General features: G+C 32.7%; 1 protein-coding gene across 1 annotated transcript in view; it reads right to left on the bottom strand.

The window, feature by feature from the left end:
• The window catches only part of LOC111063103 (tyrosine-protein phosphatase 69D), a 77,266-nt gene extending 51,761 nt beyond the window's left edge, over positions 1–25,505 (bottom strand). Inside the window, exons 1-12 of the mRNA XM_039442363.1 lie at positions 25,195–25,505; positions 15,979–16,114; positions 15,560–15,735; positions 12,638–12,779; positions 9,867–10,021; positions 8,461–8,570; positions 7,171–7,354; positions 4,888–5,105; positions 3,966–4,041; positions 3,043–3,164; positions 1,414–1,553; positions 226–423 (exon numbers count right to left, since the gene is read on the bottom strand). Of these exons, the coding sequence (XP_039298297.1) occupies positions 226–423; positions 1,414–1,553; positions 3,043–3,164; positions 3,966–4,041; positions 4,888–5,105; positions 7,171–7,354; positions 8,461–8,570; positions 9,867–10,021; positions 12,638–12,779; positions 15,560–15,735; positions 15,979–16,114; positions 25,195–25,327 (1,790 nt within the window). The 5' untranslated portion in view covers positions 25,328–25,505. The remainder of the gene's footprint in view (positions 1–225; positions 424–1,413; positions 1,554–3,042; positions 3,165–3,965; positions 4,042–4,887; positions 5,106–7,170; positions 7,355–8,460; positions 8,571–9,866; positions 10,022–12,637; positions 12,780–15,559; positions 15,736–15,978; positions 16,115–25,194) is intronic.
• Between the last annotated feature and the right edge of the window lie 1,165 nt (positions 25,506–26,670).

Here is a 26,670-nt window from a genome sequence, read left to right as displayed (position 1 = left end):
TTTGTTGGTGGGGAGTCCCTTGCGGGAAGGTCCCACCGCCTGAATATATAATTTAAGCCGTCAATGGGCCTTACGACTGTCATACTTCAGCCGGGACCGACAGTTTAACGTTTCTCTTAACCGACAGTTGCTATTGTTTCTCTATGCTACTATCTAGCCTATTAAATTACTAGCCTAGTAGACACCACGTGTGTTTTTCGGCAATTAATTATTTGATTAGATTACCTGTAACAGCAAATAGGGCCATTCCTCTCAGATATGCGTGGTAATGACAATTTCAACAGCCATCTGCCTTGTTCCTCAACTTTGTCCCAATGGAAACGAGCCAGCTTCTCCTTATCGGGGATAGTGGGGGGCATACTGCAATGCCCTGTGGCCTCCGTGCCCCCGCCTCTAGTTCTTGTAACACCGGCAACCTTCACACTGGAAAATACACGAATAATAATTTATTATCAAGGACACAAGTAATTAATACTTCTAATACACAAACAGTTATTTTTGTCAAGTACGATGTGAGACTATATGAAAGTATTGCTAAATTAAAAAACAAAATGAGGTGAAAAAGTAATTATACAAAAAAATATTGTCAAATCCACAAAAATAAAGTTTATTTAAAAACCATACTCGAGTTTCAACGCCGTACCTGGCATCATCTTCAGTGGAAACTGAAGTATAATTACTTTTTCACCTCATCATGAAGAAGTTCCACAACATTTCTGAAAACCGCGTAAAATTTGAAAACAAAATGTTATAATGTGGGATGAGAAACGATATGACAAGTATTACCCAATTTAAAACAGGGTGTAAATATAGTTCAAAGTATATTATGTTACTACAGAGACCCTTAACTTATTAGATTAACAAACCATCCTTCAAAATTTGCCTAAATTCTTATTCACAAGAATGCCCTACCGAGCAGAGACTTGTTTGTAGTCTTAGTCTTATTCCTCTCAATAATGTTTATATTTGTTGAAATTTTGGTGTGAAATAAAATATGATTGAAGGTAAAATAACGTCAGAAACATCTAAACTCACGTGAGACTTCTGCCGTCTTCTTCTAAGTACCGTGGCTTCAACTTTGAAATAATAACTTCAAATTTAGCTATGTAATAATGTACTTTGTTTTTTGCATTTATTAGATAAAACAATTTGAATATGAATTTTGTTAACTTAGTTTACTTGGACTGTATTATTCAAATTTCAAAAATAACAATAAATTGAAAGAAATACAGAAAAAAACGAACTCCCAAGTTGAGCGTTTCTCCTCTCCAATTACTATTAATTTCCTATATTTTGTTAAACCGTATTTTAACAGACGTTTCAAGGAAAGTGAGAGATACTATGAATATATGTGACAGAGATTGTAAGCAAAGTGAGAGACAATATGTGACACAGATTGGTAGCACTAATTACCTGTAATTAGTATTTGGTGGAATCATATCAAAAACGGCACTGTTCGAGCTAGCATCTACGCTCTTTATTTTCGGACCCCACGTCATTTCTTCCCAATCTCCTTTTTCATTGCGGTATGAAGCGGATCCATGGAGAACAACCTGAAAAATAGATTTACAAAACATAAAAATAAAGCGTGAAAAATGATTTCTAGAACATTATTTTGTGGTAGTCCCAACATGAATTTGCAACCTGTGGTGTTCAAATCAACAGGTTTTTGAGTTGTGGACAAGTACACCCAATAGGTCGATTGAATAAAGCTAGCAATTGCTAGCTCCAAGTAACTTTCAAGCAAATGCTAGGATTTGAGTCAGCTGTATAATCTCATTTGTATAGCGATAACTTATTACTAAAATTTATGAATTCAGGGCTACTTTCTTGTATTCATAAAATAGAATTATAGTATCCTTTAAAATTAATAAAATAATAAAACAAGAATACAAATTGTAGCGTAACTACTAGTTTCGGTGATCACACCATCGTCAGGTTATAAAAATAAATTTCAAATAAATGTTTACTATTACAATTTGTATTCTTGTTTTATTATTTTATTAATTTTAAAGGGTAGTATAATTCTATTTTATAAACTTATTACTAGTTGCTAGTCAGTAGATTCTAGTTTTTATTTAATCGACCCATTGTTACTAAGGCTAGCCACTAATGTAACGTTTCATAGGATATTTTCGACTGACAGACGAACAGTGTTGGGTAACAGCTGACCTACAAGAGCATACAAATTACTGCATACCAGAATCTATACCTGCAACTGCAGTATCAGGTTTTCGACTATATAATCATAAATGTTCGGTTGAACTTCAAGTCGCTGTCCTTATGAATATCCATTGTTGTTGGCAATAGATTAGATATGATATCTAATATTCATGTGCATAGCAATAAATAATGCTAGCTTTGTGAATAACAATATACCTGAATATTCAACGACTTTTACAAAATATGAACTGCAGAATTATATACTGAACGATGTGAACATGAATGCAATTTGATTTGTGATAGTTCAAAATTATATTGTATCTACATGAAAAGGCGACGTTAAAACATATAAACAGTATACGACAGTAACAGTAACATACAAAACGTATGTTCTTGGTGAAGGTTAAAATTTCCAATAACACAAAAGAAATTTTATGGTGTTGACTTCAAAATGATGGGATTTCAAAATAACAGTAAATGTCTGAATGAAAAATTGAGAACCAAACATGAGATGAATAAAATGATATTATATTATAAACTATGAAATGAATGGAATCATTATAACTATGAAATGAATGAAATCTATTTTGTTAAATGGTATTTCAATAGTATGACAATAGTGTTATAATAGTTTGAGGCCGATGATACTGATAAGAAAATAGTATTAGAACTGGACTCAGATGTCTGTCATCTAGAGACAGTACGATTTGGGATAATGTGGGCGTTTCATTGACTGGCTTTGATTGGAATTAGAACAATTCTAGTAGCTGTTATAAGGCAACCATAGTCCTTGGCTAAGAACTTCCTTAAAGATCGCTTATAAATACACCATAAAACATAATTTATCCACGAAAAGTGGAAAATCTGATTTACACTCACGTTGTAATGAACAATCTTCCCATTTGGCTCAGATGGGGGATCCCATGTCACTCCAACAGCGCTGGATTTACTAATTTCATCAAATTTACACGTTATGTTGACATTTTGCGGAGGTCCAGAGACTGAAAAACAATTTAGATAGATTAATACACAAATCACATATACATCCCACACATATGAATAAAACATTTCATTGATTTAGATACACAGAACATTTGTATCAATGAATGTTCTAAGTTGAGGATATGAAACAAATCAGCTAATAGAAGCCATACACCAGAATGAAAAGTATATATATTATTATTAATTACCGTATTGCTTATATCTTTATGACACTAATTGAAGAGACTCAAAATATTGTCAAAAATCCACTTTATTTAAATAAAAATTGATATTTTACAGGAGCATGCTTTCGTGTGTGCTCACACATCATCAGCTACGAACTTTATGACATTCTTTGAAGGGGATCATTTCAATTCAAGTACAATAAATACATTAATATGAACTCGTGCTTCGCACCGATCTCTGCGTTACCATCCTCTGTGATGTATGTTTCAGATTGCAAATGTTCTGTAATTAAACCTAAAATAAGCTATACATCAAGTAGCTTGAAGCTGATAACTAATGCATTCATTAAATTTCATTTGAATGTAGAAAATTAGTCAGTATTGATGAATTAATTGGGTTGAATTATTATAAAATGGAATAAATGAACAAAATCATTCTGAAACTTGAAAATGGAATGAGTGCTCGAAACTAGATATGTTCATATAAAAAAGTAAAAAAGGGTACTAGTAATTTCTATAATAATTGAACAACTCAAGTAGCCCTATCAGAATACTTTATTAGAATAAATAGAATGAAGAACAAATAATATCGATTATTTAAAAATAAAATATTTAAAAATTATCAGCTCCACTTACCACCATCCATAGTTGTTCCAGGAATTTCTTTCGACCAATTGCCACACTGTTGAGTGTATTCATTGCATGCTGCCACCTAAGACAGGAATGAAAATAATTAACTCAAAATATAATATGAAATATCAACTCATAATATGTAGTATCAATTCAGTGTGAAAAACACACTAACAAATGAGTTTCAAAATTGAAATTCAACCTAGATATTCTAATATTAATTGGTAAGAAATATCTGACAATTCAAGTGGTCGATTAAGAGTTAATAAGGATTAGGTTGAAAATGTCCTATGAAACAAAAAAGTATGCTCTAAAAATAATAACAAACATTGACTGACAACTCAATTTTCAATTGCCTCATTTTTCCATTTGTAGGCTGGATTGTACCTTCAAGATTCAAGTTGGATCCAAAAGTCAACATGTTTAAAATCTACTTGAATCAACACAACTTGAAAAAGGGATTCAAGCTCCTGTTGTAAACTTGACTTCAAGTTTGCAAAATACATTCATTTTAAACTTCAATTCAACGTGACAATTCAACTTGACTTGACTAAGGAAACTTGACTAATGTAAACGCTCCTTTACCATAATTTATAATTTTATCCAAAATGTTCAATTGGAATTAGATTTTGAACAATATTACAATATTATTATTGGGAGTCCGGTCACACAAGCTGTCTCGCATGGTGTAAAACTATCATGCAATGAACTGAAAAACTTCAGTAATATTTCATTCTCAAGATTTGCGAAAAAAACTTTAAAAGATCCTTTAGTGAGCCTTTATTGATTGATTCATTCATACAATAAATCATCAAAATGATAGGGATAGAAAAAATAAGGTAACCTTGTGCTATTCCTCTCCCAAATCATGAAATTTTTAGTCTATTATGATCAATAATCTAAATACTCAATGAAATAAGATTATTACCTTGAAATAATAAGTAGTTGCCGATTGAAGATCACCGAACATAAAGCTATTAATACTCTCGGCTGGATGAATTGCTTCTTTCTTAGTGTAGTTGTTGTAAAGCACCAACTGGTAATAATGGACATGATCTTTAATGTCTAATGGAGGTAATGACCAACCTATAGTGAAACCATTTGGTGCAGTTCCTTTCAATGATATTTCTGGCACAAAATCCGGATCTGAAAAATCACAAACAAGACACATTGAAAATGATTTAATAATTCAGTAGCAAGGAAAATAACTCATGCATAATGCTGCAAGAATGCTTAGTTCCTCATAATACAAAATTCTCATCCTTCACATATTATGAAATAATAAATATTTAATTATTCTTGAAAAGAAAAAGCACTGCATTAACTAATTACGGAATAGTTTACAGTGATGCCAATTGATGTACTAAATAATTATTATGCTTTAGTCTGTGCAAACCTTAGTTTGCAGCATTGGTCTTTTGAAGTACAGCGCTGCCAGATCTCAGAGAATCCAGAGAGCCTGAAAAATAATTGTGTGGGAGAAGGAGCGAAAAAGAGGCCTTTTTGATAGAATGAACATGAAAACGGTAATCATGTGCTCCTACTGCTCTATTGAAATAACATTGACCACAAAGCTCCGTGCTACTAACTAAGATTTGCACGGACTATAGAATAAATTGAAATTATCAAGTACCCTTTTGAAATGTTTTATTAAATTACAACAACATGTTTCGATTATTTATAGCCATGTTCAATTGGAATTAGATTTTGAACAATATTACAATATTATTATTGGGAGTCCGGTCACACAAGCTGTCTCGCATGGTGTAAAACTATCATGCAATGAACTGAAAAACTTCAGTAATATTTCATTCTCAAGATTTGCGAAAAAAACTTTAAAAGATCCTTTAGTGAGCCTTTATTGATTGATTCATTCATACAATAAATCATCAAAATGATAGGGATAGAAAAAATAAGGTAACCTTGTGCTATTCCTCTCCCAAATCATGAAATTTTTAGTCTATTATGATCAATAATCTAAATACTCAATGAAATAAGATTATTACCTTGAAATAATAAGTAGTTGCCGATTGAAGATCACCGAACATAAAGCTATAATACTCTCGGCTGGATGAATTGCTTCTTTCTTAGTGTAGTTGTTGTAAAGCACCAACTGGTAATAATGGACATGATCTTTAATGTCTAATGGAGGTAATGACCACCTATAGTGAAACCATTTGGTGCAGTTCCTTTCAATGATATTTCTGGCACAAAATCCGGATCTGAAAAATCACAAACAAGACACATTGAAAATGATTTAATAATTCAGTAGCAAGGAAAATAACTCATGCATAATGCTGCAAGAATGCTTAGTTCCTCATAATACAAAATTCTCATCCTTCACATATTATGAAATAATAAATATTTAATTATTCTTGAAAAGAAAAAGCACTGCATTAACTAATTACGGAATAGTTTACAGTGATGCCAATTGATGTACTAAATAATTATTATGCTTTAGTCTGTGCAAACCTTAGTTTGCAGCATTGGTCTTTGAAGTACAGCGCTGCCAGATCTCAGAGAATCCAGAGAGCCTGAAAAATAATTGTGTGGGAGAAGGAGCGAAAAAGAGGCCTTTTTGATAGAATGAACATGAAAACGGTAATCATGTGCTCCTACTGCTCTATTGAAATAACATTGACCACAAAGCTCCGTGCTACTAACTAAGATTTGCACGGACTATAGAATAAATTGAAATTATCAAGTACCCTTTTGAAATGTTTTATTAAATTACAACAACATGTTTCGATTATTTATAGCCATTTTCAAGTGGGAATTGGATAAAATAAACAACATTGAATTGATACGATTTTATGTTCATATGTTGGTATTGATAAATTATATCCATATGATTCAGTTTTCAGACTGCAAAGTTTTAATGGAAATTTGATTATTCAAGTCAAATTTATTTATGATTAATTTTCCTGTTCTATAAATACGAAACTCTTTTCGTAATTTAATATAACATTTCAAAAGGGTACTTGATGATCTATTTCATTCTATAAATTTTAGTAGCCCTTTCATAAAATCACTTCGCTTCTATGGGCTACTTGATTCAAATAAAAACAATATAAAAACTTTTAGTATCCTTTTATTGAAAAGTTCTATATTATTTTTATTTAGGGGGCCTATATGTGATAGTACATAATCATGTTATTTGTTATGTTACTTCATAAACGTTATTCTATTCATTAGGTGAAATTATAATGACCTTTTTCGAGCGTTTTATAGAATTCAGTTGCAGTGTATGTATTTCCTTGTCCAATAGAGTTTTCTGCACTCAATTTGAATCTGTAAGCAGTATTTGCTTCCAGATTTTTGATCACATAACTGGTGTTACCGGCTCCAATCAACTCTTGATAGTAGGTCCATTGTTCGGTACCATTCTTCAGAAACTGGAATTAAAGTATGATTAAATGTAAGTGAATAAGATCAGACAGATTTGAATATAATATAGATGTAATGTACAATAAAAAATTGAAAATCATAGCACCCTTTCAATATTCATTTCAACACAACATATTTCAACCCCTATAGTCATTTTCAAGTGTAATTTTAGAGCGTTCATAACAATTCGTCTAGTTACACACACATCTAATTTTGGACGTGAGATTTTTTTTTTGCCGTCCTTATGTTCAAACATAACTTGGCAAACAAATGATTTGTTCACTTGTTTGCCAAGCTCCGTTTAATCTGGTAGATTTCATAAGGACGGCAAAAAATCTAACGTCCAAAAATCGATGTATGTGTAACTGGATTAAAATGTTGTGTTGAAAAAATAAATATGAAAAAGGTGCTATGATTTTCAAATGTTACACTACATACAAGTAGCCTCAAATAACAAAGTTAACATTTAACGTAATGCAACATTTGGTAACCATATTATCGTCATAAATAAATCTGTGGTAACTAGATACTCACTTACAAACACCATATAAAATTGAAAATAATTATTTAAAAAAATGTTGATGATCGCATAACATGAACTAGTGAGCTCATCTAAAATATAATATAAATATTAGACCAAATTGATGATAATTTTCTCATTACAACTGCATTATGAACAGCAACTGATGGTGCATTACCGGAAATTCAAAACTGCAGTATTGCGATAGCAGTTTCCGAATGTGTGCTGATTACTAACAAATCCAGAAATATATTTTTTTGCTGATTGAAAGATTGATTGCCAAAAACCAACAATCATATTCGTTTGAGCTTGCATTGCTATCCATTCAAAGTATCCTATCAATTTTAAAGCTTTTACTATTACATTACTCAGAATTTATTCAATAATCTGAGAATACTAATCATTGAAAGAAGTGTTTTTTTGCACAGTAGGAATAAATTATCAAGTTTACAAATCGATTTATTTTATTTATCGTAGATTACTAAATCATTGTTACAAAGGAAATGCGATCGTATAAATTAAGATAGAGTAATGAAATGAGGAGCAATGAATATAAATTGAAAGGGTGGAATTGATTAAAATGTTGTAGCCTACCTGAATATAATACTTCCGAACTGGATCATTTCCGTTATTTACAGTCCAATTGAGAAAAATTCTGTTGGCACCTACGACCTTGATCACATCAATTTTTACCTGTGGTGAATCTGTGAAAATTGGAAAAAATGCAATGTATAAAGGAGAATAAAAGTGGTATTTGTTAATAAGAGTTATAATAGAAGTGATTCAATTTTAGGTCAGTTTCAAATATTTCTTCATCTTCTTGAAATGTATGAAATCAGGGCTACTTATTTCCATTTATAAAATAGAATTATAGTAACCTTTTTTGAAATTAATAGAATAATAGATTAAAAAACCAGTTATAATTTATATTCCTAATCTATTATTTTATTAATTTCAAAAAAGGGTACAATAATATTATTTTATAAATTTCTTCATCTGTTAATTCTAATGACTTCTAGAAGTTTCTGTCTACAATATGATCATATTTTGTCTGTAGTCTATAACGATTACATTAGCGATTAGCATCAAAAATACTTCTAAATATTACAAAAGCCAACGTTTGAGAAATCGAAGACAATTTTATAATATTCTTCAAGTGTTATGCCAGGTTTCACCAGCTTCCATAAAGTGATTTGACGGTGTTAAGATCGCTGATGATTTATTTTATTTTTTCTCTGTCATGCAACCCATTTCAGAGGTACCGTATTAAACATGAAAAAAACATTTACAATATGGAAAAAGTCCTTTACATACTTGGATTGATTTCCTTAAACAATTGTGTTGCATCCCACTATAAAGTCTATGTTTCTGGATGTATTTTAAACAATTATGTATTGTTTAAAATGCATCATTACATATGCAATATTGTATTGTTTGTACAATAATGTATTTAAACAATAAAGGCTTTATTAAACAAGAATGTTGTGTTCCACCCACCAAAGTGCAACAAACAGTTCATAGAATTTGACTACTGTTAAGTTGAGGCGGTCTTCAAAATATTGATTCTTCATTTAACACCCAAAACTTTGTTGAGGTTGTTAAGCCATCTACAATGTCAAGAATCTGGAACCTTATATTCTTTTTGTTTGAAGTTTTTATTGTTATTCAATTGACCTAACTAATTTTTACATTCAATGATAACTGAATGAGCAATGTATTTCATGCTATATATCTTCAAAAAATGTATGAAATCATAGCCTGAAGATGGTGTGAACACTGAAACTAGTTGTAATAAATTGTATTCTTAATCTATAATTGCATGATACATAAATGAAAAGTATCTTTGCTAAATTCAAGAAACTCTGTTTAGTAGTAATAAAATTTTATTGTCAGAAAGCCATATTAAAGTGCAATAATTCAGTGCTACTTTGCGCAATAGGTACAGAAATAACTATTCCAATATTAAAATTTAAAATATTTATTTCAAATAAGTAGCTTACCTAATATGAAAAGGTGAACCGGTGCACTGACTTTGACATCAGCTATTAACGCTGAGCAGTAATAGGTACCATTATCTTTGCGGGTATTCAGTTCCAAAAGCTCCAGAGTGGTTTCAACGCAAGTTTGATTTTGGTAAACCACTTCAACACGATCTCTGTGGAATTGAGAGCGTGATAATTTTATCCATAAAATAGGGCGAACAAAATTAAAGGCAAAAGAGCAACTATATTCGCTATGAGAATAAAAAAAATTAAATGTAATCTACCAGTCAATTTTATCAAGAGAAAAAAAACATTTTAAAACCAAAATACGTACAGCACAAAAACATGAGTACCTATCATTATATTCAATTACCTACCTATCAGTACCTATAATTATATTCAATCTACCTATCAGTACCTATAATTAGTACCTATCAGCATTGATATTTCAATTTAAACGTGCGAAGAATAGATTGGCACCTTCAAGTCACTGGGCATACTCTTAAAATAGGGTGAACAGAATTAAAGTTGAAAGAGCAACCATATTCGTATGGCTATAAGAATAAAAAAGAAATATTTAGGGCCGGTTTCCGAGCTCGGGATTTAGCTAAGTCGTAAAGTAAACAGCTGGAGTAAGAAAATTGGCTTTCCAAAACAGGGCGTAGTCGCAGCTTTTATAACAGTAGTCGTAGTTTATATTTTCTCATTTCTTTAATTGGAAACGTTTTTCCTAGACGAAATTAAACATTCCTTAATAATTCAAAATAGCTGAAACTTTACACTATTTTCTCTTCATTTTATTTTGTGTTCAATTTTCTAGTTTTTCGAAATCTAATTCAAACGTGACTATGACAATGACTGCGACTACGCCACGTTATGGAAAACCAATTTTTTGACTCCAGCTGTTTAAAGTCTAGGACTTAACTAATTCCCGAGCTCGGAAACCGGCCCTAAATGTAATCTACTAGTTTATGATATTGTTATTAAAAAAACAATTGAAACAACGAAATGCATAGATCACAAAAACATAAATATCTACTGTATTAATATTTTAATTTAAACGTGCAATGACTACATTGGTACGGATCAAGTCACTAAGCCACACCTGAGCATCAGTGCAAGCTCCAAAAGACCTGCAGCACCTTTCAGAAAGGAGAATATTCTGCAATTGTCTGTTATACGGTGTGAATATCACCACTGTTATAAGTGTGTGAATATCACCACTGTTATAAGTGTGTGAATATCACCACTGTTATAAGTGTGTGAATATCACCAGTGTTATAAGTGTGTGAATATCACCAACCTCGCACCTGTCTGACTGGATTAGACAATGTGCAACCTAATTACATTTACTATTATAATAATTCACTAAATTAAGTAGTCAAATGGGCCAAATTGAAATTGTTAACCCTTAAAGGATGTAACCCATTTGTTTACAGCGACTCCAGTCCTAACCCAGTTCGTATATTGTTCGGAGTTACCCATGTTTTTCTAGGCAAAGAACACCTTGTAAGGTGGACTATTCCAACCTCACCTAAGCTCCCAGATAGGTGGCATTGATCCCATCATCTCTCTCGCACTTTAGGGACTCTAAAGGGACTTCTCTCTTGCACCTAGGGACTTACTTTACCTCCTCCACATGTACTCCCACTCAGAGCTCCAGCCTGGTATGTGACTCGGCCTGAAATCTCTCTAGGAACAGCTTTGGTGACTACACTTCTGATTGTACTTCTATTGATGATTAATTTATAAAAACCCCTATTATAGGATAATTCTTTATTATATAAACATCAAAGAAATGTATATTAGATTATTATTATAGGCTAGTTATTTGTGACAATAATTGATTTCAAAATATTTTCAACAGATTACTTTACATTATAACCTAATTCTCTGTGAAATTCATTGCCTTCAAACCATAAACCATTTCTATTAGATTACTATTACATAGGCTAATTCTTTGTGACAATGATTGCTCTCAAAACATTTCGATTAAATAGGTTGGTTCTCTGAGATAGTAATTTATTTCAAAACATTTCGATTAAATGACTATTATAGATTGATACTCTGTGATAATTTCTTTCAAAACATTTTCGATTACATTACTATTAGGCTATAGGTCGATTCTCGGTGATAGTTTCTTTCAAAACATTTCGATTACATTACTATCATAGGTTGATACTCTGTGATAATTTCTTTCAAAACATTTCCATTACATTACTATTAGGCTATAGGTTGATGCTCTGTGATAAAAATTTCTTTCAAAACATTTCGATTACATTACTTTTAGGCTATAGGTTGATTCTCTGTAATAATAATTTCTTTCAAAACATTTCGATTACATTACTATTAGGCTATAGGTCGATTCTAGGTGATAATTTCTTTCAAAACATTTCGATTACATTACTATTAGGCTATAGGTTGATTCCCTGTGATAAAAATTTCTTTCAAAACATTTCGATTACATTACTATTAGGCTATAGGTATACAAGTCTCGATGATAATTTCTTTCAAAACATTTCAATAGTGTAGGTATACAAGTCTAGTATAGAAATACAAGTCTCGGTGATAATTTCTTTCAAAACATTTCGATTACATTACTATTAGGCTATAGGTTGATTCTCGGTGATAATTGCTTTCAAAACATTTCGATTAAATTATAGGTTGATTCTCTGTGATAATTTATTTCAAAACATTTCGATGACATTACTATTATAGGTTGATTCTCTGTGAAAATAATTCACTTCAAAGCATTTCTATTACATGTGACAATTTTCCAGTCATTTTACCTGAGTTTTTCAATAGTGGATGAATCGTTTCCTTTAGTCCATGTGATATCACTGATTGGGGAACCTGAGAAAATGCATCTCAGCTTTACGCTTCCACCTACCGCTTTTCGGCCATGATGCACCTCTGACACCACTCCAGGCACTACAATAACAAAGATAAAATTCAACCAATGACGACAAATTGACGTTATTTTCATGTATTCGGATACAAAATACGATTCGTTTAGGATTGAAATACATTACATATCTATAATATTATAAAGGAAGGAATTGGCTTATACATGTATGGGATTGGAAATTCATTATTGGCGCATCATTACGTCTGAACTACTGGACTGATTAAGGCTGTGCAAAGGCTAAAAATAAACTTTCTACTGGTGATATTTTTCAAAGTTTTTCGATTTGTATATCATCAAGCTATCAAAATGAAATAGTTTTCTCAGGAAAACATTTTTTTTCGATCATTACTTTTCGAGATATGAGCGCCTAAAGTTTAAATTTTTGGGACAGAACATATCTAATTCGGTAAGAGATAAATCCATGAGATTTACAGGATAAATTCTTCACGGTATTGTTGAGTGAATAAAACAAAAATCTTTTGAAAATTTCAATTTTTGAGAAAGTTATTCAATTTACCAAAAATAACTCAACTAAAAGTTATTTTTTGTCATTTTTAGTAAATTGAATAACTTTCTCGAGAATTGATATTTTCAGAACATTTTTGTTTAACATGATCAAAATTACAATGAAGAATTTATCCTCTAAATCTCATGGATTTATCTCTTACCGAATTTGAAATGATCTGTCCCAAAAATTTAAACTTTAGGCGCTCATATTTTGAAAAGTAATAATCGAAAAAAAATGTTTTCCTGAGAAAACTATTTCATCTTGATAGCTTGATGATATACAAATCGAAAAACTTTGAAAAATATCACCAGTAGAAAGTTTATTTTTAGCCTTTGCACAGCCTTAACTTGAAATTTTGCATAAAGATTCTTAATTTACCGAGGATGTTCATAGGCATATTTTCATCTTTCTTAATCAATTAATTATAATTTTAATAACTAAAACAAATTTATTCAATTTGTGATACAAAGTTTACGTAAGATGAAAGCCTTATCAAATATTTTTTCTATTATAAATTATTTCAGTTGTTGATACTATTAATATCAGCATGAAATTATAAAACTAAATTCAATATATCTGTGCTTTTAACAGATGCTTGCGGAGCACGGGTTTCCTGCTAGTTATCAATATAGGCTTACATACATCATATTATCAAAAACAATACATTATTAATAATGTTGATAATAAAAATTATTTGACAGCTACTCAATTTTTATATTTTTATCCTCATAATCAACTTCAATAAATTATTACTTGATGGTTTAAATTTATATTTATGTTTTTTATAACATCTCATTAATGAAGATTGTTGATGATTGAAAGATTACAAGTAAAAAGTAAATGAATAATTTGAAGATAGTTGGAAGTTTTTGTTGTTCTCTCAGATAACAAAATGAATTAACATGGTAAAATATGCGAAAATGTTTTAATATTCCAATCGTGAAGGAGTGACTTGCGAACATACTATTTCAATTCCACATTCAAAGTCTACTGCTGTAGAGTATTTCGATAAAGTCGTTCCTTCATACTGATTGATAAATTATATTTTAATACTTGTATAATATCAGCTTTTCAGCACGTACGAGTTGGTAGGAATCAAGAATTCTTGAGAATGTTCCTAGCCCAACACTTTGGTTGTCTTGCGACCAAAACGAGGAACCAATCAGAACGATTCTAGTAGCTGGTTGCTAAGCAACCAAGCCTTCATTGGATGAAACCTTTTTCCAAGATAATTTATAAACGCACTTGAGAACATTATTTTGCTTTAAATCTTAGAAAACTTTCCGAGTTCGGGATTTAGCCAAGTTCTAGACTTTAAACAGATGGAGTCAAAAATATGGCTTTCCAAAACGGGGCGTAGTCGCAGTTTTTATGATAATCTTCATTTTCTCATTTCTATAATTATTGGAAACGTTTTCCTTGACGAAATGAAACATTCCTAAATAATTCAAAATAGCTGAAACTTTACATTATTTTCTCTTTATTTTATTTTGTGTTCAATATTTTATTTTTTCGAAATTAAGTTATAATTTCTACGACTATGCCCCGTTTCGGAAAGCCAAATTTCTGACTCCAACTGTTTAAAGTCTAGAATTTAGCTGAAACCCGAGCTCGGAAGCCGGCCCTAAGTGTTTATATGCATAATCTTATATCAGATTCAAGACATCTAAGGGATCTAGCAAGTTATCAATTTTAGGGCCGTTTGCACAGTCAAAGCTTAAACTCGATTTAATCAGCTGGTGGCTTAAACTCAAAATGAAACACATTATAACAAACTAGACTTGATACGGATTTAATCCAGTTTAAAATGAAATTTAGTTTAAACTGACACTGTGCAAACGGCCCTTAGTGTATGATACCAGATGAAACTACGAGCGTTAATATTGGATCGACTTCACTTCTCTCGCAATAGAAGATATCAGCATAAGCCATCAAGTCTTTCAAGGAGATTTCTTTGAACCTTTGCATTACCATATTTGTTTATGCACTCATGACTTATCTAAGAGGAAAGAGGTCGCCAAATTCAGAAACAGATGCGAGACATCTGAGTATTAATATTCAATGAGCTTGAAAAACTCAAAACAACAAATGTAAAACAGCTTCTGTCATTAATAGCTGACTGCTAGTTGAAAGGTCATGAAAGATTGGAAAGTACAGAGTTATTTTCCATTACATTTCTAGAAAACTCTTTGAAAAAAGATACTGCAAGACAGCCGGAAACTGATGGTAATCACTCAACTTGAGGCAGAACGTATTCAAATAAGTACATGTCATACAAATGCAAAATCGACTTACTGTTTACTTGAAGAAAAACAGATTGCTCGACGGTTTCATTGTCCGCTCCTTTATTTTCAGGATTGACCTGTCCGGTGTGACACGTATAGTTGCCAATATCATCCAAGGTGACACACAATATGTGCAGATTATCCACAATTATCTTACCCTCTTCTTTGTTCGTTTCCATCACAAATCTGTAACGACAAACAGAGACATTTGAGCTAAATTACACAATGGAGAAATGTAAATTGAAGTGTGAAGAATTGAGAACCTTTGACTTGAAACCAGACAAAACCGGCTTTACACAATGGGAAAAATATGAATTGAAGGTGTTCAAGATTGAAAATCCTAGATTTAGAACCAGCCATATGGTCTGACATCTTTAGGGGTTGCATGTTAAATAAAATACTTTATTAAATTTTGTAAAAACCACATACCTGCTGCCATCTTCAGTTAAATTAGTTCCGGAGAAGCTCCACCAAGGTTTCGCATCTGTTATCCGGGTCTTACATGTTATAGTTACATTATCACAGAATTGAACATTGGAGGGACCAACGACTTCGATCAATTTGTCTGAAAAGGAAAAATTTCAATTGATGCATTTCAAGTACAATCAAATAAAAACGGATTAAGAAATAACAAAATATTTAGGAATGATGCACAACTAGGAAATGAGAAGAACTGTAAACCATATAAGAAAATAATAAAACAATATAAAACTTGTAGAACCCTTTTTATTTAAAACATTTTAAAACTTTAAAACGACTAGTTTCGACCTACTTTGGCCATTTCCAAGTCTAGTCGTTGAAATGTTTTAATGTTTCAAAATATTTTAAATAAAAAGGGTTATAGAAGTTTTATTAATTTGAATAAAGTAGCCCATATAAGTGGAGTAATTTTAAGAAAAATAAATATAGAATTTTCGCATAGAAAGTTAATTCAATTTTATTGCTATTGGTTCATATTTTTCTCTTATTTCACGTTTTATTATAATCAAGCTTAGGCCTGACTATAATTTCTGAAGCTTAACGGGTTGAACGTATAATTAACTCAGAATGTGAGAAATCAATATTTCTTATTACTCCAGCTTATTTTGTATATAATAAATTTATCTGGAAATTGCTAGCTCATGATGATCAACACAATACAAAATCGAAAATTCGAATATAGGTGGGAACGAATGAGAGTTCATTGTGAGGGTTTAGTTTAGGGGAATGTTTCAATCTACGATTTCCATTGGTTTTTCCAATGATTACGCCACAAATTATCAAATTTTCTTCACAGGTTCAGTTATAGATGGTGCATGAAAACATCCCAGAATCACCCCAAAATTGACGATTTTACATTCATCATCCCAATGACGTTCTTTGCATTATCTCAACTTTCTAATGGAAGTAATATTACATAAACTGTTGAATTTTTAGCTGACATATTATTTAAGAGACTTTAGATATTGTCAAAAAATCCACTTTATTTTAATAAAAATCATTATTTCACTGTGAAATAATAATTTTTATTGAAATAAAGTGGATCTCTAAAGTCTCTTCAATTGTGGAAAAGTTCCACAACATCAATTTTCACTCTACAAACGTATCTAACTTTTTTTTTTGAAGTATTTATAAGAATAAACATTGCTGGAATATTCAGCTGACCCAGTACATGTCAAGAGGGTTTTAAATTGAAAGTATGTGTGCGTGAAATGAGCCTGGTCATCACAAGCTGATGCAATGTCCCTAAGAGGTTCATGAGATATGGAAGGGAGTGTGAGGCGATCGAAGCGAGTCTGAGATTAGTAAGATTAACAAAACAATTTTCTAAATCTGAGAGTGACTGAAAAAATAAGGAATTGTTCTTATTTTTCAACTAGTTTTAATTTCAAATTAATATCATACTGATGCAATAGTCAGATTCTTACTGACCCAATAATCAGATTATTTAACAGTCTAGACGTCTAGAGAGGACAAAATTCTAAATAATCAATATAGAAATAAGTGACGATAAGAGATAGACATACGCCAGCTGGAGAGTATTATTTATAGCTGTTATATGTTGATGTGTTGGATTTTGGAAGTGACAAATATTGATCGATCTACTTGAAATATTAATGTCGCGTTGTCTAGATCAACGCAACCGGCTGGTTCGTTTGTCACAAGATGTTTGGCTGATCTGAATACTGAATACTGGGTATAAAATTTGACTATGATACACCACTCTTCAAGAGCACTGGCTTAGACAAAATAAAAATGTGCTGTACGTTTCATACTTAATCTATATAATATACTAGAATTTGTATTGAACTATTTCTAGAATGTCTGTAATCAATCATCGATGCCGTGAAGGTATTCGCTTGACCACGGCTTGGAAATTTCCCGCTCCCGTTGCCGTTAAGCGATTCGCAGTGGAGTGCGAATTGCTTTAAAGATAGACTAATAACGATTGAAACATAGTTAAAAAAGCAAGGCGGAGTTTGGAATTGGAAGTTTTTGGTCAACTAATTTTTTGCCACATGAACTTGTGCATGTAGTCCACAAGTGCCTTTATCAAGATTCAAGAGTTAAAACTGTTGCCTCACCTTTCAGATAAAGAGTAATAATGTTTTTCCCATTAAATAGTTCATTAGTTGAATACATATGAATAAATAAAGCCTTTATTTTTAGTCTCCAGAATCTCAAAACATGAAAATAATGAATAATTTACAATTTCAAAGAATCCTTCAAATAGGTAGTTGTAGTTTATAATACCAGGTGTTTCAAAAAGAATGACACAATTTTAAACAGTTATATTTATTTTGAAAAATGGTGCACACAAACCAATATTACATCAAATTACAGAAATATCGAGTGTTTTTGATTATGTATCATAAGTGTTCTATGTGCACTCCTTTTGAGGCTCGGACGACATCTAGAAGGTAGCCAAATTCATGCCAGACTGTTCGCAAGATGTTTTCTCGGACTGTAGCTTCCTACTGCATCAGTTATCCTGGTTTTTAGCTCCAAAATATCAAGTGCTAAGGAAGGAACAACGTTAAAGATCGTGCTTATGTTCCTACCTTAGCACTTGATATTAAGAAGCTAATAAACCAAGATAACTGATCTTTAAAATAAGCACGATCTTTAACGTTGTTCCTTCCTTAGCACTTGATATTGAGGAGCTAAAAACCAGGATAACTGATGCAGTAGGAAGCTAAAGTCCGAGAAAACATCTTGCGAACAGTCTGGGATAAATTTGACTACCGTCTAGATGTCGTCCAAGCATCAAAAGGAGGGTACATAGAACAATTATACATCGCCATAAACTTGATACTTTTGTGAGTAATTTGATGTAAAATAGGTTTGTTTGCACCATTTTTAAAAATAAATATAACTGTTTAAAATTGGGTCATTCTTTTTGAAATACTCTGTATAATACAGTAATTAAACTTCTTGTTATACCGTGTTTAAAATAATTTTTACTCCTGATTCAAATAGATCGTTTCAACTGTCTGGCAACTAGGCCCACTAGCGGGCATAGGCCTCCCCCAGGTTTTTCCATCTCTGCCTGTTTCTCTCCACTATAATCCAGATTTTTCCTGCTGTCCTCAAGCTATCTTTCCTCAATCTGGTATTCTATCATCCAACTCTTCTTGTTCTCCACGATGGTTCCCAAATGACATTTTTCCTCGTCCATCTGCCCTCCTCTGTCCTCACGATGTGTCCAGCCCATTTCTATTTCAGGAACTTCATTGTTTTTGTTACATCCTCAAGGTTTGTCCTACTTCTTATGAAAGAGTTTCTGATATTTTGGTGTCTTCTGATGTTCAATATACTCCTCTCCATTGCTGTTTGAGTGACTTGAACCTTTTACAAGATCGTTTTCCTGCAAGCCCAGGTCTGTACTCCATACGCCGGGTGTTTCAAAAAGAATGACCCAATTTTAAAGAGTTATATTCATTTAAAAAATGGTGTACACAAACTAATTTTACATCAAATTACTCACAGAAGTATCAAGTTTATGATGATGTATTATAAGTGTTCTATGTGCCCTCCTTTTGAGGCTCGGACGACATCTAGACGGTAGCCAAATACATCCCAGACTGTTCGCAAGATGTCTTCTCGGACTGTAGCTACTGCATTAGTTATACCATAGAGAAATAATAGCATAAGATAATATCCCATGGTATAGGGAGTTTATGTCGCAAATTTTACTGTTATCTCAAACCGATAGTCCACGAAGTTCTTTCCCATAAAGCTGTGTGACGCTGGTAGTCTCTCATATTATGCAGTTCATACAATCTCACCCGACCTAAACAGTAAAAATCTACAATAATCAGCTTGAGTTAACAGTAAAAGTTACAGTCCGAGAAGACATATTGCGAACAGTCTGGGATGAATTTGGCTACAGTCTAGATGTCGTCCGAGCCTCAAAGGGAGGGCACATAGAACACTTATAATACATCATCATAAACTTGATACTTCTGTGGGTAATTTTATGTAAAATTGGTTTGTGTACACCATTTTTTAAAATAAATATAACTGTTTAAAATTGGGTCATTCTTTTTGAAACACCTGGTATATGGAGTACAGACCTGAGCTTGCAAGAAAACGATCTTGTAAAAGGTTCAAGTCACTCAAATAGCGATGGAGAGAAGTATATTAAACATCAGAAGACACCAAAAAATCAGAAACTCTTTCATAAGAAGTAGGACAAATTTTGAGGATGTAACAAAAACAATGAAGTTGCTGAAATAGAAATGGGCTGGTCACATCGCTAGAACAGAGGATGTTATACATGATTCAATACCTTTTGCCATTGTAGTGATATTAAGCTATTTACACTTCAAAGCCAGTACTTCTTCCATGGTATCTTCTGTTGCATCTTCTCTTTATCTCTGTTACTGGTAGAGAGTTAGTGGGAAGGATATTTTGAATATTCTTTCCAAAGAATGGACATTGATATGTCCAAAGCTCTGTCAATTTATGTAGATGCATAACAATATTATCTATAGCTATTACCAAATGCTTTTTTCATATCATATGCAGTTCAAAAATCATTTTCTTAGTCTATATCATGTAAATTCATCTATAATTTTGCTGTATTGTAAGCTATATAAGTGTAAAAGCCAGTATATATATTGTAATCTACATAAATAAAGTACTCAATCTATCAATCAATTACTTCCCTTGCTGCGAATGAGAAGATTTGACCAAGATAAATAACTTCATTTGTCGAATTAAGCCTTTTACCGTTCATTTCTATTTCACAATTTAATCTGTTGGACTTACAACTTCATACATATGAAGGTTTTATCTGGATTAATGACGAATCCTGCTTGTTCTCTGGCGTTTGAGAAATCTTCCAGCATAGCTTGCAGTTCCTGATTGAATTTCGCAATGATCACAATATCATCCGGAAAACGAAGATATTCACCATTGACCTTAATCTCTAATCTCTACCATCTGAACAGCCTGAAAATCTCTTGGAGTGCTGCGTTGAACAGTATCGGTGATGCCGGATCGTCTTGCTTCACTATTCTTTCTAGCCTGAAGATTTGCCTAGCTTTACAAGAGTTAACCTTGCGGTACTGGTTTTGTAATAATGCTCCAGTACATCAATGTAGATCTCTGGAACACCTTGTGCCGGTTGCACAAAAGTTGTTAAATTTTAATCGTGATTAATTCCACGAGAACCAATCAGAGAAGCTGTCTTATAAAAAAGGCCATCTCTGATTGGTTCTCGTGCCGTCTTATAAAAAAGGCCATCTCTAATTGGTTCTCGTGAAATTAATCACGGTTAAAATTTAACCGGCTTTTGTGCAACCGGGCCTTTGATTTCGAAGGGACGTGAACAAGAATGCATGACTAATTTTAATCTATCTGTCAATTTCAAACCTGCGTAGCGTAGATTTAACATTAGGAGATACGACGGCTTCGTCTTCCGAAGACTTTATTCTAGCTACGCTACGTTGGTGTGTGATGGCTATTAGTCGTCTCTGTTAACCTGGCCGGCTAAATAATAATAAAAATAATGACGAGTGACCTTGCTGTCTCAGGTCTGGTGTCAGAGTTTTCAGGTCGCACTTGATCAATTTCAGGGCATCTGACATAACTTAACGACTACTTAAAGCAACCGGGATCGACGACTCAACGTGTTATTCAAAAATACAGTTCGCCAAATTCAAACAACGGTATACTAGGATTAAACTATACAGTTGATCATGCATCTCCACCTGAATATTCTCAACCTTTGAGACTATCATAAGATGAGGAACAATAATTTATCAAAACATTCTGATCCAAGCATTTTAAATAGTGATTTGAGCATACACTAATCTGGTAACTAGGTACTAGGTAAAATAGTAGGTAGACAAAATAGAAGGATGTTTGGAATTCTACAATTTTAGTGAAATAAAGACGACTAATTTGAATTTAGAACAGATAATAGAAAAAAGTGGTATCAAACTGTACAAAATCATTGAAATCGTACTATGAAAATAGCAAGGTATAGATGATTCAGTCACGATAAAATCTTGATCCCCATGAAGCCGCTTCAAGTTCAAGATTTACTCGTGATTGAGATATCTATATTAATCTGCTTTCAATTCATGTTCTTCATCCTGATGTACTATTTGTAATAAACTAATCAATAGATTGAATAACAAGAATTTAATTACTCAAGCATGTCCAATCTTCATACAGAAATTATTCAATTATGGAGTTGAGCATCAATTGCTTTTCCTTCTGGTTGAATGTAACCGGTAGATATAATGGTGGATGTTTCTAGAAACATTCATAGAAAGAAAGCCTTGATAGATGTATGGATCATCCTTCAGTGTAAACTCAAGCTCTATGAGGTCAGTGGATCCCCTCTTAAATTGATTCAATCCTACCAGGGGGGCCGCAAGCAGGCTGTACTGGCTAATGGTGTGCTGTCTCGTATAAGAAACTGTGTCAACTTTGGAGTGCCTCAGGGCTCTGTCCTGGGGCCACTTCTCTTTTTGATTTCAGTGAATGATTTAGCTCGCTTGGATGGCAGAAGTGTTTGCTATGCAGGCGACACCACCTTCTTCGATCATGGTCATGGAGTTAATGTACTAAGGGCCGAGATGTTTGAGACCAGGTTGTTTGCTTTAGACTGATTTTCTGCAAACCTCTTTCTTCACAATAATGATAAAACGCAGTCAAACATGAAATGGGGGTGAATATGATTTTTCCCGGTGATTATTTGTTCTGTTGATCAAGAATATATTATGTATCTGATTAGGGTAGCAACTCCTATTTGTATGAGTACTTGCTCAAGAACAAATAATAAAACTATTTGATTTGATTTTCCCCGGTGAAACTGCTTGGGTTTGTTGGGGATGAATATGATTTTTTCCCGGTGATTATTTGTTCTGTTGATCAAGAATATATTATGTATCTGATTAGGGTAGCAACTCCTATTTGTATGAGTACTTTCTCAATAACAAATAATAAAACTATTTGATTTGATTTTCCCCGGTGAAACTGTTTGGGTTTGTTCTGGATAGGAAGCTGTCTTGGGCTGACCACATTGAGGCTGTCTGTTGCAGGCTGAGCAGGGTAGTTTTCCTGTCCAAGTAATTGACATCCTGTGTTCCTGCATCCTATCTCAAGGTCTGCTATTTCTGTTTCTTCCAGAGCATAGTCCTGTATGGCCTCACGCTCTGGGGTGGAGCCACAGATATGTCGCGAGTGTTGCTCATTCATAAGAGGGCCCTGAGGATCCTTTGTGGTGCTGAGCGACTCTGTCGGCCCCTCTTTGTGAGAGAGAAGATCCTCACAATCTTCTCCCTCTATCTATTTCAGACTCTCTGCAGAGCACATGCAAATGTGGGGGAGCTTGTAAAGAGGCAGAATATACACCCACATGAGATTAGCGTGAGACAGAAGCTGGATGCGCCCTACCAAAGACTGAGCAGAACTCGATCGGGCTATGCCCATCTATCTGTCAGGCTCTTCAACAAGCTGCCGGTGATGGCTAGGAATCTGCCTGCCAGCAAATTTCGGAGGGCCTTGAAAGGTTTATTATTGGATAAACCTTTGTACTCATTCCGTGAGTATTTCATATTGGACAGCGGCTTGGTAAGCGCATATTTTAAATTACTTTTCTTTAGCATGTTTTTACTTGTTTTCTTTTGGACTAGTAGGACGGCTGGCATACTTGTTTCTTTTTGTGTTTTCATGACGTATCCCTGGGGGTTTTATGCCCAACTTATGGACTTAACATAAAATAACTAAATGGTAAATGAAGGTGAAGCCAAGTTGGATTAAGGAGAGTTTCAACAACATTTTGAAGAAATACTGAAGGAATTTGAAACTGAGAAATGAAGACATAGAGGAAAACAATAATTTAAAACTAAGAAATTGATAGAGAAATGAAAAAAGAATGGGAGACAATATTTTTTTCCATTCTTCGGAAGAGTCGATTGAAAAAGATAATAATTTATAGGAGATGTATGTTAAACAGATATAGTTCCATCACCTGCTGATACAATTTGAAAAAATAAACCCATTATATAATATAAATAAATGCTTTAATAAACGTATATATTGTAGCGTATTTATTTATATATGCAGCGTGAAATTTAATTCAATTAATTTATAAAATACTGGCACGTTGTAACCATGGAAACCATTTAGCTGAATGATATTATTTCAGAATGCTCAAAAGTTCCAGTAATGAATATTTTTTATAGCCTAGTATGAAAATGCAACTGAGTTTCTACAGCTGGATTACAACGATTCACAGGCGAAGGAGGTGTAAAAAGTAGCATTTACTGTTTTCTTTTTTCAGTCAATATTTTCCAACCAATTAACATAAGAATATATACGGTAAGATAATTTTGGTCCTGATAAAGATTGGGCTTTATCTGGACTGGATTATCTTTATTGGAGTAATAAACAATAGTCATCGCACCTATAAACTCTGATTTTCCAACGAAGTCTATGAACATGGAGCAGAAGTCACAAAATTTGACATTTGATAAAAACGAATGTGACTTCAAATTTGAAGGGACAGGAACTATTCTAGCTAAGTTTATGTTATGAAATTTCATGCCGTTTATTGATTTTTTTCTTCAATAACATCGATCAAAATATTGTAAACTACGTGGTGAATGTTTTTGCTTCTTAGAGGGGAATTAAAAGTAAGGGACTCCTATCCCAACCCAACATAACAAGCAACTCGAATTAACTCATAGCAACTCAAGTAACAAATTTTTAATTGAAACTAGTAGCTCATCATAGAATAGAAAAGGGGAAAGATTCTAAGATACAAGACAATCATAAAAACAAAATTTTATAAGTGGCATTACCGACATAATATATTATGGCATTACCGACATAGGTACCCAAGATGTTGAATGCTTCTAATAGGTTAAGTGATACCGTACCTGAAATACGATATCGATATCGGGAAATAAGTTACCGGTAATGTTTAACTCAGTTTTGGAAATACCTCCATTACAATTCAGAGAACAATTTAGTAAATTCGAAAACCAATGAACGGCGTTTAACAGAAAAATGAATACCATTGATATCCTTCTGAAAGTACCTACAATGATAACCTAAACAACTTAGTGTAAATTAAGAATATGATACTGAACGTTAAATAATTCTTACAAGATTCAAATATTGATGGAAGGATAAAATACTTACCATTTATGTCGAAGGGTGAACCAAATGCTTGACAAATTTTCGAAAAAATAATTAGCGTGTAAATAAAGCTAGTTGCTCCGCACATAGTGGTGGACCGGCTACGGTAGCCTACAAAACAAATAGCAGAATGCATAAATTTACATCATTCTTGCAAATAAATTAATACTTTTCTACCGGCAAAGGTCCTCGCTACCTTTTTATCACCATTATCACTAAAGTAGATTGACTTGAATATACAACCTAGACATATTAGCTCAGCTCAGCCAAACCCGTCCTATGTCCTTATGAGCTATGCGAACATGAACGAAAACGAATCTCAGAATCACTTGTTCTCTGCTCTGCATTCTAGATATTGACTGTGTTCACTCAGTTTTTATTTTTTCCCCATTTCCAATAGATAGAAGCATCAGAATTATAGTTCATCGATTTGATAAAATCGTATAGTAATCAAATCAAGCTACTTATCATCAATTATAATCAATCTTCGAAAAATTATTAAAAAGAACAGACTTGAAAGAAGAAGCAGCTTCTCTTGAAAGATGGCAGCCATCTTTGAAAAGGGTTGACCGCCAAAATATGAATTATTAATATATGTTGACATTGTAGGCTAATAATACTTTTGCAATTTGTTCTTTGATAGAAATAAAGCCTATATGTAGGCTACCTACATGATATCTATTCAACTTTTTGATCACAAATAATTTTAAACTTGAAACTTTTATCAATTTACAGGGTAGTGAAAAAGGTTTATTCATAGTAGGAATTTTTAATTCATACACAGTTTAAACTTCTGGTGCTCCACAACATAAGACTGCAGACATAATATTGTTGTCTATCAAAAACTTTTTAAAAATAATATTTTGTTGGAAACTTCACACCAAAAAACTTACCGACCTTCAACAATTAATATAAAGTACCGTAGGCCTACCTATATAGCCTACCGAGTACCGTATGAGAAATTGACCCATAAATATGGTACCACCTGACTTTCTTCTGTAATGGAGACAGCAAATAGAATGTAGTATATTTTCTTCTCTTCAGTTTAAGATTCAACCCCCCAAAATCTATTTTTTTATTTTTCTAATTCATTAAGTTATGGTACTCAATTTATTTGTATACATTCAATACCCAAATGGCAGTGAATTTCTTTCTGTGACTATATAAATCTGGTTAGCAGAGAAACTTTCTTGAACGACATAATTATTATTCATTATTCAATATTTTAAGCTAATAATAATAACAATTTATCTGGTCGAGGGTACAAGTACAACACGACCAGAGGAGTTTATTCAAAATTTAGACATGATTACAAAAAGCATACCGTATAAGGTACAATTATTTACAAAATATTAATACAATTGTTTGATTATTTGCGATCTAATAAAATGTGGCCCCCACTATACAGCTATGAATGCCACTAATTTTGCTATTGTTCAAGATTTTATGCCAAAAATTCTAATAGAGATACATCTTGCG

The sequence above is a fragment of the Nilaparvata lugens genome, chromosome X (genome assembly GCF_014356525.2).
Source record: "Nilaparvata lugens isolate BPH chromosome X, ASM1435652v1, whole genome shotgun sequence".
Lineage (NCBI taxonomy): Eukaryota > Metazoa > Arthropoda > Insecta > Hemiptera > Delphacidae > Nilaparvata > Nilaparvata lugens.
The sequence above is the reverse complement of the archived record's forward strand: the minus strand, read 5'-3'. Positions and strand labels throughout refer to the sequence as shown.